The sequence below is a fragment of the Vicia villosa genome, linkage group LG1 (genome assembly GCF_029867415.1).
Source record: "Vicia villosa cultivar HV-30 ecotype Madison, WI linkage group LG1, Vvil1.0, whole genome shotgun sequence".
Lineage (NCBI taxonomy): Eukaryota > Viridiplantae > Streptophyta > Magnoliopsida > Fabales > Fabaceae > Vicia > Vicia villosa.
In genome coordinates this window covers 82,776,584-82,791,365 of record NC_081180.1, presented here as the reverse complement: position 1 = coordinate 82,791,365, position 14,782 = coordinate 82,776,584, and the positions used below count along the sequence as shown (strand labels likewise).

At 32.2% G+C, this 14,782-nt stretch overlaps 1 protein-coding gene across 2 annotated transcripts; it reads right to left on the bottom strand.

Moving 5' to 3' along the window:
* Positions 1-5,377: 5,377 nt before the first annotated feature.
* LOC131643372 (uncharacterized) lies at positions 5,378-8,766 on the bottom strand. Of its 2 annotated transcripts, XM_058913579.1 has the most exons (5): positions 8,529-8,766; positions 7,931-8,086; positions 7,663-7,835; positions 5,710-7,534; positions 5,378-5,618 (listed from the first exon to the last, which is right to left on the bottom strand). In XM_058913579.1, the coding sequence occupies exons 1-5, from the start codon at positions 8,637-8,639 to the stop codon at positions 5,562-5,564; spliced, it is 2,322 nt and encodes a 773-aa protein (XP_058769562.1). In that variant the 5' UTR covers positions 8,640-8,766; the 3' UTR covers positions 5,378-5,561. The 2 variants fall into 2 exon arrangements, with proteins under 2 accessions (XP_058769562.1, XP_058769563.1); XM_058913580.1 differs by lacking the exon at positions 8,529-8,766 and having other exon boundaries at positions 7,931-8,092.
* Between the last annotated feature and the right edge of the window lie 6,016 nt (positions 8,767-14,782).

The following is a 14,782-nucleotide window of genomic DNA, read 5'->3' as shown; positions in this document are numbered from 1 at the left end:
CTTGAGAAAATAGCAATAATACAACACCAATAGAATTTCTTCATCACAAGTAGTTTTTCACTCAAAGGCACTAAGGCAACTTAGGTGAAAAGAAAAATTATTTTAGTAAGAGAGAAGAGAGATAAATTCCAAAGAGACATAGAAGTATAGAATTCGGGTGTGAATTGAGGAGGAGGGGTGCCTCCTTTATATAGGAGAATGGAAATCTAAAAAAGGAAATGATCCATGGACAATTTTAATGGCTCAATCGATCGAGTCCTTATTATAATCGATTGGATGACCTAAATAATATATTATTTCTTCCTATTTTTGAAAGTTTGGATAGAGAGTATTATCAATCATTAAGACACTATCATAATTGATTATATAATCGACTTTTCTTCTTTCAATCGATTGGCTTAAGGTCCCAATCGTTTGGGTAGGTTAAAAAAATGCTTCAAAATAAATTTACAATGTTTTAATCAACTAGCTCAGACTTGAATTTTTTAAAGAGATTTAATAGTTATAAAAGGGTTTCAAAAAAAGATTTGGTGTGTGTGTGGGGGCTGTCTTTGTATCTTATGAGTTACTCCTTCTATCTTTCACAACTCTGGGGATTTCACGATCCTTTTTCAAATACATTGATCATATAAGCACTTCAATGAAATCCTGAGTCTCTTAACTGGTGATGCTTGAGATCTCTTCAAGTTTGGTCACCATCATCAGAGAGTCGAAAAGTTATTAACACCAATTTTAATAATCGTTGTTGTTGTCTTCGTCAAAACATTATAAGGGTTCTCATCAACATCATTAGATTTATACTGGAAAGCACAAAGATTCATAAATTTTAGGTACCCATATCATCTTGGGTCATTTATTCTTAGTTTCACAAACATTCTTTTGCTTTGTATTTATAATAGAAACATGAGCATCTAATGAAGCAGATGAAATCCTTATTTTATGCTCACTGTTTTTTTATAAAAGTATGAAGGAGGATGTTCTTCTTTTCTCTTATGAATTTTCTTAATAAAATAGAACATGGAAATGTGACCTTATTTATTACAATAGTTGCATTTTAAGGTTTTGCAATGAGAGGCGAATTAGCATTACAAATATTACTAAAGTTCATACTATTATTGTTCGGTTCATGGACGAGATCAACTTCATTGTAGGAAGCTCTTTGATTTCCCAATAGAAGACTCAAGTCGTCTCTTACTCTGGTGAACTTGACAAGTGTCTTTTGAAGATCACAAATTTCATTTTTTTAAAAAGTATTACATTTGTTGCACTTTTCTGGTTCATCCTCTTCGTTAGAAGTAGAAGACTTTTGAATTGGATCATTTTGTCATAAGGATTTCTATTTCTTTCTCAATTTTTTTATATTTAGATTCAAGAGAAGAAATAATATCCTAGGATATAAAGACAATTTGTTCAAGTTTGCTTATTTTTTTTGTTAACTTCTTACAAGTTCGAAAAAGATAGCTTTCTTTCCTTTTTATGGGGTTTCTCAGATTTCTTCTAATTTTCCTTTTTAGATAAGGGACATTTTAGTCTAATGTCTCCTTTATTTACACATAGGTAACATGTGGAGATCAACAGGGCTTTTTCATTATCTTTTTATTGTTCCAATTTTTGTTGCTTCTCATGCATTATGAATCTTTTAAAGTCCTTTACTATACGAGACATGTCACCGTCAAAGTTAGATTCATCGACTTTGAGTGCTAGACTTTAGATTTTCTTTTCTTCTTCCTCATTTATGGTAAATCTTTTTAGTTTCATCTAGTGTTCCTACAATTTACCAAAAAGGGTACCATAGTTGCTAGATCCTTAGATTCGCAAATCGTAGTGAATTTAGGTTGCCATCTATTGTTTAATCATCTAAGAATTATTACAATTAGTTCCTTATTTGAAAGTGTTTTTCCATGGGTTCTCATATGACTCGTGATATGGGTAAATTGTGTTTGCATTTGATTACTGTTCTCTTCAGGTTTCATTCTAAAGAGTTCATACTCATGAGTTAATGTACAAAATCGTTCCCTCCTTACCTCAATAGTTCCTTCAAGGGTAATTTGGAGGATATCCCACATTTATTTTGGTGTCTCGTGGTGAGAAACTCTCACAAATTCACCAAGACCAAGTGCGGTATTGACGACAGGTTTTGCTTTCAAATCGTGCTGAACATTTTCTTTATCATCTTTGGTCCAATAATTTTCATGTTTGTGCACTACAACACCATCAACATTATGTGTAGGAACAACTGGATATTCCTTCACAACCTTCCAAATACCACGATTCATCCATACTATAAATACTTTATTTTCCCTTTCCACAAACTATACCCTTATCCATTAAAGGAAAGGGATTTGTTTAGTTAATAGCTTGAAGTCATTTTCCTCATGGGACGATTAGTCTTTGATATGAGTTAGATTATGATACCACTTGTTAGACAAATAACTCCAAGCACAAGAGGGGGTGAATTATTGTATTCAAAGTTTGAGATTAAAATTAAGTTTTTGTTACTTAAGAAGCAAATTATATTAGTACTTTTAAGATCATAATAAGAAACAACGGAAATTAAAAGTAGTACAGTACATGACATAATATAAGAGATAAGGGTTAGATAGATGGCAAGACTTAGAAACACTTTTATGTGTTTTGTTAGTTAAAAAATAGGTTTTAAAAAAAGTTTCGAGTATGTGTATGAGATGCCTTAGTATCTTAAGAGTTACTCTTCCACTTTCACAAGACTCTGGTCACTCAGACAGACACAGTCATACGAGTGATCACACTTCCTCTCTTTCACAACTCTGAAGCTTTCAAATTCTTTTGCCACATACATCGATCATATAAGCATTTTAATGGAACTTTGAGTCTCCTACTTGATGAGGCTTGAGATGTCTTCAAGTCAATCACCATCATCATAGAGTTGAAAAGTTATTATCAATGATTACAATACTAGCTAACTTCATTTATTTTGTCATTGACATCTTGTGCTACAATGTACATACTAGCTAACTTTTCCTCAATTTGATTGAAACATTCTATTGATTTGCTCCCCCATTTCATTTTTATTGTGCCAACATAGCCTCATTGGCATCTAAGTTAAGTATTTCGTAAATCATGTTGTGAATTGAATAGAAAGTAAGAAATAACAAGAAAGACAATGTAATAATAAAAATGAAAAAGGTTAGAAAAAGATACACAAAATTTCACAATGACTAAAAATGATATTAATCAAAAATAAATTAAAATTTCTTCATTCCTCGACAACGTCTGTATTTTGTTGGTTTCCTTTAGCAATATTTAAAATAATATTTTTTAGTGGTTGTTCCAACAAAAATCACAATGTAGTAAGTACATAATCAAACCCACCTGGAATGATATATATAACGTATTTACAATGATGATTACTTTCAGTATGAAAAAGTTTTAGTTATTTAAAAATATTTTATGCTGGAAAAAAAAGAATAAAAGAAATTAAAATTATGGAAAGAATCAATGCTAGAGAATGCTAGGGTTAAGTATTTCAATTATTATAATTTCATGCATATCAAATGCCCAATTGTGCTATGTTTAACCTTCAATACATAGTATTACCTATTGTTCAACAATGTTATTCATATCTATGATAACATTGCGATATCATATCATTTGTATTCTTTATTGAAAATATAATATTCTAATAATTAATACAAAAACATTATTCTTCAACAGTATATGTGAATATCACTTATAGATCGATGAATAGACTCTAGCTCAAGATATGTCATTATCTATGTATAAATCTAATATTATCCTTGATATCAATTAGATTAACATATCATATTATAAACAATCATGTCTTTAAGACAATTCACGAATTACCTTTGGTCCAGACTTATGAGAATCTCTTGAAACCGCAAAGATCCACAAGTATAATACATACATAACACATGAATTAAGAATAAGATGAAAGACCAAATAATTTTGATAGATTAATCTAGACATTATGTCATCATTACATAAAGAACATAAAATACCTAATAATGTGCAAATTTAACCCCAAATTTAACCCCTAACAAGAGATAACTTATCTATAACATTGGTTGCTAGATAAAATATGTAGAAGTAAAACCTCCTTTGTAAAATAAGATATTTCTTGTTGAACAAATTAGTGCTTTAAAAACAACTATATTAATTCTAAATCAAAACATCAAACTCTATTAAAATGCAACAACATTTCAAAAGAATTTTTTTTTCCTTCTGAACCATTCTTTGAACAATGTTGTTGAGACTCAAATGAAGATGTTGATAAAGATGAAGTCTTGTTACTACAATATTATCTTTGAACAGTACCATAGAAAAGATTTTCTATGACTGACAAGATCATCTTCAACAATCTCTCTTTTAATCTGTTTCTTATCATCTTAAAAAAAATCCCAAATGATTTTTTTTTTTTGTTTTGTTTTGCATTTCAAATCTAACCTTGTTTGGGTCACTGCCAAATGCCTTTAATCCTCATGAGCTGCATTGCCTAAAGAAATTCATACGAAACTACCAATAAACCCATGACAATGACATGCCTTCAGATTAGTGTCTCCAGATATAAGTTCCCATTCTTATATGGAGTGTTTTTTGATTTAACAAAGAACACCAAAAAATGTATACAAAAATTTAAAGTTACAAAGCATTTAAAAATTGACTACATTAACGTGATAGTTTTGAAAAGTCAATGACCAAAATGGTCTTTTAAAAATTAGGAGATCAAATCGGACTTGAGTCAAAGATAAAAAGACAAAAAAAAAAAATTTTTCACCATCAAAATAGTTTGGTTTCGAATCAACTATTAATTACATCAAATTTTTAATTTGTGTTATATTTTTTTTTTCTACATTTAGTTTATTAACCTTCAAATTTAGTCTATGTGTCATCTTCAAGACTTCAACAATAGAATGGAGATGATGAAGGTACGAACTTAATTTAATTTTTGAAGCCTTATTTATTATTTTATTTAGAAATTAATTTTTATTTTGTTTTGATATTATTTAAACAGGTTTTTAAATAATTGCATATAAATGATTGATTACATGAACTTATTTTATTTAACTCAAATATACCACTGTGATATAATTAAAATGGGAAGTAGACTAATAAAATATCAAAAATTATAAAAAAGACCAAAAAACTTAATGGAAAAATGGGATATCCACTGACTGTATAAAATAGTTTTACACTCTCAACCAATAACGATCATGAATCAGGACAAGTCAGACAAAAAATTTAAAAAAACTTGTATGACACAGCAAAACGTCAGTGCATAACCATTAAACTCAAACTTAATTTAGGACAAAATAATAGAAAGATTAAAACTATATTCAAGTTTAATTATTTTTTTTAAGGAGCAACTAGTGTGATTTTTGCTATAATTAACATCAATCTCTAACCATAATTAAAATGGAAAGGAGACCAATAAAATCTCAAAGATTATAAAAAAGAGGACCAAAAAACTTAATTTAGAACAAAATAATAGAAAAATTAAAAGTATATAACAGGACAATTAATCCCTTGTTATCCACATAGATCAGTTAACCAAGCATTTGTTATCATATTCCTTCCTTTCTTTGCTTCCTTTCCTCAGCTTCAGCTTTAATCCAGTCAGCCTGGATAGATAAGATAAAAGAAAACCAGTAAGAAAAAACATTAAAATGGATACTTGAGTAAGAATCCAAAGTCTAAGAAACGATAACTAACCTTCTCTCGTTCAAGTTTTGAGACACTAGGCTTAATGGAGTTTCCTAAGCTCAGTCCTCCCCAAGCATCTTGCAACTCTCTCTCCATTGCCTTGTGGCGAGCCGCAGAATAACCAACCGGCTTCTCTTGTTGCTGTTGAGCTGCTTGTTCAAGCTTTTCACCAGGCTTGATGGAGTTTCCTAAACTCAGTCCTCCCCAAGTATCTTGCAACTCTCTCTCCCTTGCCATGCGGCGAGCCTGAGCCGTACTAACACTAACCGAGTTCTCTTGCTGTTGAGCTGCAGCAGCCATCTTTTCTCTCTCAAGTCTAGATTTATGTTTGACCAAAACTTTGTCCAGACCACCACCTTCTTCATTCGTCTCCAAATGCTTATTTTGGTGACTTTTCTGAACTCTGTCCCATTCTTCCCCTGAATTGATCTTTGTTTTCTCCTTCTCTAGCCTAGATGCACGCTTGACCAAAACTTTATCCAAGCTCTCCCAATCCCCAACATTAGTTGCTCCATGATTCTTTCTCTGTCTATAGTTTAGAACCTCCAACTTCTCTTTTTCAAATCTGTGTACTGGCTTTGCCAAAATCTTCTCCAACCCATCTTTGTTGTTCTCTGTCATATTTAAATTTACGTTTTCTTTACTGTCTAATGCTTCATCTTTGTTCTCATTGATTGCTTTCTTCTTGGCTTCTTGAACTTCTTTTTCTAGTCTTGAAACATGTTTCACTAAGACCTTGTCTAAGCCTGGGACTTCTGTGTGATCCTTGCCTCTAGATGCTCCTAGTGTTTCCTTTACCGACTTAATTTTTGCTTCCTTGATGTCTTTCTCGAATTTTGAATAATTCTTCACTAGAATACTTCCCAAATCAGGTATGGACTCTGTTGGAGTTTGATCTTCTGATTTACCAGAGCTATACTTACCTAGTTTTGTTTCATTCTTTTGGTTTTTCTTGGCTTCACAAATCTCTCTTTCAAGTTTTGTCATGTTCTTGACTAAAAATTTATCTAGGCTTGGCAGTTCTGGCTCAACTTGATCCAAGGCCAACTTTCGCAATACCAATGAGGACATTCTTCTTGCAGGAAAATCAATTGCTGGATTGTGTTGCTTGGTATTATGAACTTCAGCCAAGGCAGCATTTAGACCATAAGTTGCAACTATAGTTGCGAGAGACGAAAGTTCATCTTCTCGCAAACATTTTAACCTCTCAATCATCATGTCTACAAGCTTTATTTTATTTTCAAGAGACTGTCTCCTCCCACTTTTCCTCTCAATAATCCCTGGAAAAAATATTTTGGAATCCAAGTCTTCGGACTCGACTTCACTTTTTAGGGACACTTGATCATCTAACTCAGATTCAGACTTGAGTTCACTTTCACTTATTTGGGACACTGGATTATCTAACTCAGATTCAGACTTGAGTTCACTTTCACTTTTTTGGGACACAGGATCTAACTCAGACTCAGATTCATACTCTGAAGAGAGCTCATATAAGTCCTGATGACTTTCATCTGTATCTGGGTGTTCATTAATTTTTTTCAATAGCTCTTTGAATTCATCTTTACTAAATGAAGGGCGTGCTGCAAGTTTAATAAATGCAGTTTTGACTGCGGCAGCTACTTCTTTGTCTACATCAAAGGCAGTTTCAAAAGATGCAGTAAATGAATGAGTATGTGTTTCTCCCTTAATAGAGGGTGTCCCTATTTGACCATGCTTTTTTGGACAATCTGGCAAATCAAACATGATAACGCCCATGGCATCAGCAGCCTCAAAAGCTTCCGTAGCAGTTTTTTCTGCCTTTAAGAGTTGAGCTTCTGCGGCATCACTAGGAATCCTAAAAACACCAATAGGATAAAATTCACATAACTCAATCCATTCCTGCTTCATATATTTGTTAAACATTTTCTCAAAGTAAACTACCGCTAATGTCCGACATATTTTATTTTTAGCATAAAGCTTTACCTAGCAGCACGTAAAATTCGGCACCAAGAGGCCTCCACTAAAGCGTTTCTCCGAGCCTCCATTGCTTTGTTTGCCGCTTCTCTAGCTGCCATTTTCTCTCTCAATACTCTTGAATAATGCGGGTTAGAACTACCTAGAGTCTGATCAAGTGTTAAACTCATTCCATCTACTCCCTGAATATGACAAATGTGTCAGCATTTGAATTCAAAAACCACAGAATAAATAAAAAAATACAAGTAGAGAATGTGAAGGATTAAGGCTAATAAACCTGGAGCATCTTAATTTTCCTCTCCAAGAAGGAGTCCACTTTTTTACGCGGAAACCAGTTGACCGGAGAAGTTTTACGGCGAGGAGGTTTCCTGATTTGCGAGGATAACTTTTTAAGAGCACTTGTAGATTGGCCTAATTCCTTCATCGATTTATTCTGCATCATCATTCAATAAAGCAAATTCAAAATTGTTATCCATCCCTCGAGCCAGCCAAACTATTTTTCTACCAAATAAACCATCAATTCGGTCTCTAAACTATCCATATAATAACTAATCCATAAAGTATACTACTATTAAAACTGTCAATTTCTAAAGATGTTATTGATTAACATGAAAGATTTTACAGAATACTTAGAATTGAAGAGAGTGATATTTAGGACTAAATTAATGGTTTATTGTTAGGTACATTACATTTTTAATTTCACGAAAACAAAATCAAAAAAATAGAACAAACTCTTGATAAGCCTAATTTCTTGGTCAATTTAGGGTTTGAATCAATCAGTAATCAAAATTGCAACAAAACAAATCATACAGAATTAGGGAAACTACTCGAACATATAAATTGATACTCAGTGAACAGTGGAACTGAAGGTATACCTTTCCGATCTTAGATCTGACGGAGGAGGACGGAGAACGAGGAAGAGAAGGAGGAGCATCAGCATCGGACGAGTGAATCGTTGACGGTGAATTGCACGCAACATCATCCATTGCTGAAAATTTTGGTTACTTCTGAAATCAAAATCACCGAAAGATTGAACGATATAATTTAACAATATTGATATTTGAGAAAGAAAGAAATAATGGATTTATCAGATACAGCTACTGAGAAACCTTTGGTTATTGATATTTGAGGAAATGAGAATTTGAAAACTAGCCGTTTATTACATTCAGACAACGGCTAATTAATTCTATATTTTTGTATAAATTAAAACTATTACTTAATTATGATGATTGATTAGTATCTTTAATTTTTAATTTTACTTATAAGTATTTTTTATTATTATTGAAAATATATTTTATTTTGATGTATTTATTTAAAGAGTTAAAAGGTAGTGCACTGACAGTATAAAATTATTTTACACTGTCATCCAATAGAGAATCATGAATGTGCCATGTCATTAAAGTTTTTTTTAAATAAAATAATGTTTTAATTGGATGCATAGTGGTGATTGGTTGACAGTGTAAAAATATTTTACACTGTCAGTGCATAACCCCTTTTCTCTTATTTAAATTTAGATTTAAACTTTTGTTTGAAAATAATAAATGTCTAGTTTTAAATATCTGATTATTTCAAATTTTGATTAAAGATTTATATAATCAGAATTTGAATTTAAATATCAATTAATAAGATTTTTTGAGTTTAGTTGAACTTCACTTTTTTGTCTAATATTTTAAAGGGTCTTGCTAATCAGTCTCCTCAGCGCAATGGTTAAGCATTCCTAAAAAAAAGAAAATATTTTATAAAAGTTTTAATATTTTAATTTCCAATGCATTAAATACGCAGATTACCGAAATAAAGTTACTATTTTAAAGCAATAATGAAGCAGCGAACCACTGAATGTAGAATAGGTAGACTTTTTTTTTTTTCACTGAGCAAGCGTTCTTTTAAGTGAATGTGACCTTGGGGGGCTTAGATGAAAGTCTAAAGTGTTGGATCTTTGAAAGAGGCCTGGGGATGGATTGTGCATTATGGAAAAAATCAGGGGACAAATAGGCTTGTAACCTGAAGGACTTATTAAGCAGAGTGCAACCCTACATCAATTACGATGAAAAACCCTTGGAAATGGATCCTCTCCCGCATTTCTTCTGGTGCCATCTCTCCTGCTCAATTTCCAACCCTTAGATTTAATATAACCATTTGATCTTGCTTATTTTTTAATGCAGATTTTTTATCTCTTTTTTCTCTAACCATTAGATCAAAGCAGAATGGACAGCATAACAAAAGAAATTGAAGAGAATCTAAATCCAAAATCCTTGGTTGTCGAGGTCTTGCAGATACATTGACCTCTTCACCAAAGTGGTTGTGGTCGTGGGAGGCTCATATGAAAGACTAAAATGTTGAATTTATGAAAAAGGCTTTAGTCTGGATTGTGCATTTCAAGATAAATTAGGGCACAAAGAGTTCCATAACCTCAAAGACATTAAGCATAGTGCAACCCTACATCAGTTACGAAGAAAAACTCTTGGATGTTGGGTCTGCCAGAAACCAGGGATCACAAGATCCAATTGCCTGTTAGAGAAGGACGTCGAGCAGCCTACAGAAGAAAATGAGCTTGGTCCCCTCTCCAGGTTTGATACTTACATTCCCTTAAACACTCCACGAGAGAGAATATGGAAAGAATGTGAGAACATGGAGTTTAAAGACGCCGAGATAAGGAACCGGTATCCAGTTACAGAGTTTGTTCAGTTTGATAAATCTCAATACTTCCATTTCCAAAAGAGTCACAGCCATAACATAAAGGACTACATCGAGTTGAATGATGTAGTTGAAGGGATGATTAAGAAGGGCAATTGGCCAAATACACCTAGGAAGGCAAGAGGGGCAGGGAAGACTCTCAAGAAAAAAAGAATCCCTCAAGAAAATAGTTAAAGTTATGGCTGGGGGCAAAGGAAAAGATGTAAGCATCGGGGAAGAAAAAGGATACAAGAGGATACGCCAATACATCACTTCCATCACAAGAGTTGCCCCAAGGGCAAGCAATATGCCCAAAATTAAAATGAAGATGAAGATTTTCGAGTTGATGGTCGTCAATAAGAAGGACGAAAGCAATTCAACTAAGATCCCAAAAAGGCCAATCCTCAAATTTAGGGATAGCAATAAGATAGGAAGGATCCTGAACGAGATCTTCCTTTTGGTCATAATGACCATAATTTCCACCTTTGATGTCTCCAAAGTACATATTGATGACGACAGCTTTTGTGACGTCCAGAGCTCAAATCTCTTTGAGAAAATAGGGTTGAAGAAGGATAAGTTGTAACCTTATGAAGGGTCTGTTCTACAGGCTTTCAAATGGTACTATAACCCGTCCTTGGGGATACATCGAGCTGATGGTCACCTTAGGAGAAGGAAGTGATACTAAGATTATTGATTCCCAAATCCTGGCAGTTTCTTGTAGGAATGTCTACAACTGCATCCTAGGTGGATCCTTTGAAGCAACCTTGGATGCGGTAACTTCTCCGGTCCACCTTGAGATGAAGTACCATAATTTCATGACGAGCCGATGACAAGAAGCAGCGACCTTTCTGGAGAAAAAATGATTTACAATGCTTTGCAACAGGACCAGAAAAAAGACAAAGGCAAAGCCATTGAGATCAACGTGGCCTCCTTGATCGAATATCTTTGATACATCGCTATCCAACCTCTTGCAGGTAAGGCAGGTCACCTCGACCAAACAAACCGATGTAGTTAATCCATATGAAGTCAGAAACAACCACCACATCTCCTATGGCCACTTGGTTATTTAATTCAAGTTTTCTTTTGTAATAAGAAGCTACACATTACTTTAGTGTATCATGCTTGTTTGATTAAAGAAATAATAACTTTCAATTAATTTATCCTTTTCATTTGTGAATATGAAAGAGAATAGTGAGTTTAAGGTAAAACTAGAGATATCAAATCCCCATCACAAATACTTAGGGATGATGTCACAAATTCCACATGCACATGACTAAAGTAATCAAATCCACACGATGCCAAGGCATACACACAAATAAATCAAGCCAAAATGTGGCATATAACCAACTCACCTCCTATTGATAGCTAGCCACTCTAGAGGAGTGGTGAGTATACTATACATCAACCTTAAAACATGTTTTTACCTCGGGGCAGTGAAGGGGTACTAACCCTTGGCCAAGCACGGTCCCCAGCAACGTCCGATAAACTTCAAGTACAAACTCAAAAGAAAATATTAGTAACAGGGAAATAAACCTGAGACCAGAATAGACACCACAAATTAGGTAAGCCACAAGTAACCAATAAACTGAAGTATATATATTACAAGACAAGAACGTCAAGGTTTCACATATGCCGATTACAAGCACGTTGGTAAAAACATAATATTATACTCCAGCGCTAGTCCGTCAAGGAGACCACTCTTCTATTATTGATAGCTCAATCAAGACGAACTTTATCCTAGAAGGCCTAAATGGTAGGATAAAAATATTCCACCTTGTTCGACAGTGAATTTGAAGAGATCTTGACCTCGTGGAAATCGTAGAAATCAGAAGTCGATTCCCACAGACGGCGCCACGGTCTCGTGGTAGAACTAGAAATAGAGGAGATTGTGGAAGCTAAGACAGATCAAAGCTTCACAAGCGATTCTAAGGAGGAGCGTCTCGATCCGAAGGTTACAATTGTGATGCTTGTGGAATTTGAGGTGTTTATCATGAACTGGTTATCTTTGATCTCTGGTGTTTTGGACTTAGGGGGTGCTTGCATGGTTAGCACTCCAACACCCAAGTTAGTTAGGGTTCAAGATAATTGTAGTGAAAGTGGAAATAAAGATTGTGTACCTGAAAACCCTTTGAGTTAGTATTTATACGTTGAGCTTAACGAAGTGAGCAGGATAATTGGGTCTTGCCTTATTGGGTCTTTGTCCGACACAGAACAATAACAAAGTTAGGAAAATAGAAAGATGTTCGAGTTTCAATAATATGAATATCATAACTTATAAAAATAAGAGTTACAAAGAAAGTATATAATAAAAATGAATAGACTAAAATATCCTTAGCCTAACAATAACAAAATGCTCATTATATTTTAATAATTAGAATTTCATAACTTATAAAAATAAGAGTTACAAAGAAAATATATAATAATAAAAAAATAGATTAAAGTACCTTTAGCCTAACTATAACAAGATGCTCAATTACATATTATGATTATTATCTAACACGATTCTTTAAACTCATAATGCATTAATATGAAGTATTATGAGTTTGACAAACAAAAGCATACTCAACAATAAACAAATATAAATTTAAAACTTTAACACTTCTTTTTAAGATAAAGTTTGTTAAATTTAAGCTTGCTACAAATTAACCTTGAAATTAAGAGATCAAACAAAATCAATTAATATCATAACCAATAGATAAAGCAACAAAAAAAGAATAGTCTTCATAGAGAGAAGCAACAACCAAAGAGAGGAGAAACAATTTAAGAGACTTAAGAGAGAAACTAAAAGAAAATGAATAAGTATCTAGAGGGAAGATCAAACCAAGCAAAAAAACATCAAAAGAGGAAGAATCAAACAGAAGAACCCACATAGAGAAACAACCAAACAAAAGAACAAATAGAGAGAAAAACAACGAGACAAAAGAAGAACCCATAGGGAGATGGATATTTAAACATAAGAGTTAATAGAAAGGGGGTCAACAAAACAGAAGAACGAAATCAAACTAACCAAACAAAATCATTCAAAACCGAACAAAATCAATTTGAACCAAATCATACAAAATCAAATTAAACGAACAAATCAGAACAAAATCAAATCAAATCAAATCAAAATGGACTGGAGTAAATCAAATCAAACTTATCCAAACCAAATCAATCAATTCAAACCGATCGAAACCAAACCAATCCAAACCAATATAGAGAGGAACTAAACGAAATCAAATCAGGCCAAACCAAACAAGAAATACAAATCACAAGAGAGAGGGTATACATAACAGATTAAAAAATAAACAAGTGACGAGTAAGAATTTTCTTCTTCAATTGAACTAATAATCAAAATCAAAACAAATACATTCTCAAACTTTTGAGAATCAATATCAGAAGTGACGAGTAGTTTAAAGAGGATCGTAACAAAGTCTAGATATCATGTTAACAATAGAAAAAACAAAATTAAATAAAAAAAGCATAACATTTTGATAATGTGAATATTATAACTTACAAAAATAAAAATTACAACAAGAATATTTAATAATTTATAATTCTAAGCATGTGTTTATTTGATTGATTCAAATGAGAATGAGAGATTGCAAATTCTATATTTTCATGTTTTGATTTGAGTTTTAGCATGTTTTGATTTGAGTTTTAGCAAACTGTGCCTTAGTGATTTTTATTCTTAAAAAGTATAACTACAAACTTTTACATTATTTTAATGTATTTGTTTTTTTCTAAAATCTCTAAATATTCCTTAAAAAATTTATTTGCTTGTCAAACAAATGGATAAAAATAAAATTCCCAACAATAACATTCATATTTTTAAGAATGTAACTTTAATACATTTACCAAATACACCATGTAAAATAATAAAATTAAAATATATATTTATCATTAATATAATAAAATAATAATAATAAAAATAATTTAATAGATATGCACTGAAAGTGTAAAAGAACTTTACACGGTTGTCTAATAATAAACTAATAATCTATAATATCATCTAAATAATTTTAAAATATAAAAATGATTTGATTTAAGAAAATACATAATATTATTGGTTGAGAGTATAAAATTACTTTACACTGTGAGTATATTTGTATCTCCTATTTTCTCATAATAAAATAGAATTAAATTAAAGTGATATTTTTTAACAAAAATATTTTTAAAAATTAAATATATATTATTTACTAATTAGACAGATTAGGAGACATGTACGAGGTAGATTTCAACATCCTGCCTTCCCCGACTTTTTTTTTTTAAAGTTGTTGATTTATAAATATCAACATCTTATTTACATTTTGAAAGAAAATACAAATAAATATCGATGTCAAAAGTTGAATCCTGAACCAAGCTTGCACCGTCTAACCCAACTAATGGGAAAAAAATTTCCCCCCTCAAAGTCAAAGTTTTTCAAATGGATTCAGACAATTTAGACTTTTGTTTTCATGCATACTAAGAAAACATA

Bases quoted from the DNA above. Each gene is read 5' to 3' on its own strand.
- LOC131643372 (XM_058913579.1), bottom strand. From the start codon at position 8,639: ATGGATGATGTTGCGTGCAATTCACCGTCAACGATTCACTCGTCCGAT. The intron at 7,535-7,662 runs GTAAAGCTTTAT...TGGTGTTTTTAG, and splicing joins CGAATTTTACGTGCTGCTAG to GATTCCTAGTGATGCCGCAG. The intron at 5,619-5,709 runs GTTAGTTATCGT...TTATCTATCCAG, and splicing joins CAAAACTTGAACGAGAGAAG to GCTGACTGGATTAAAGCTGA.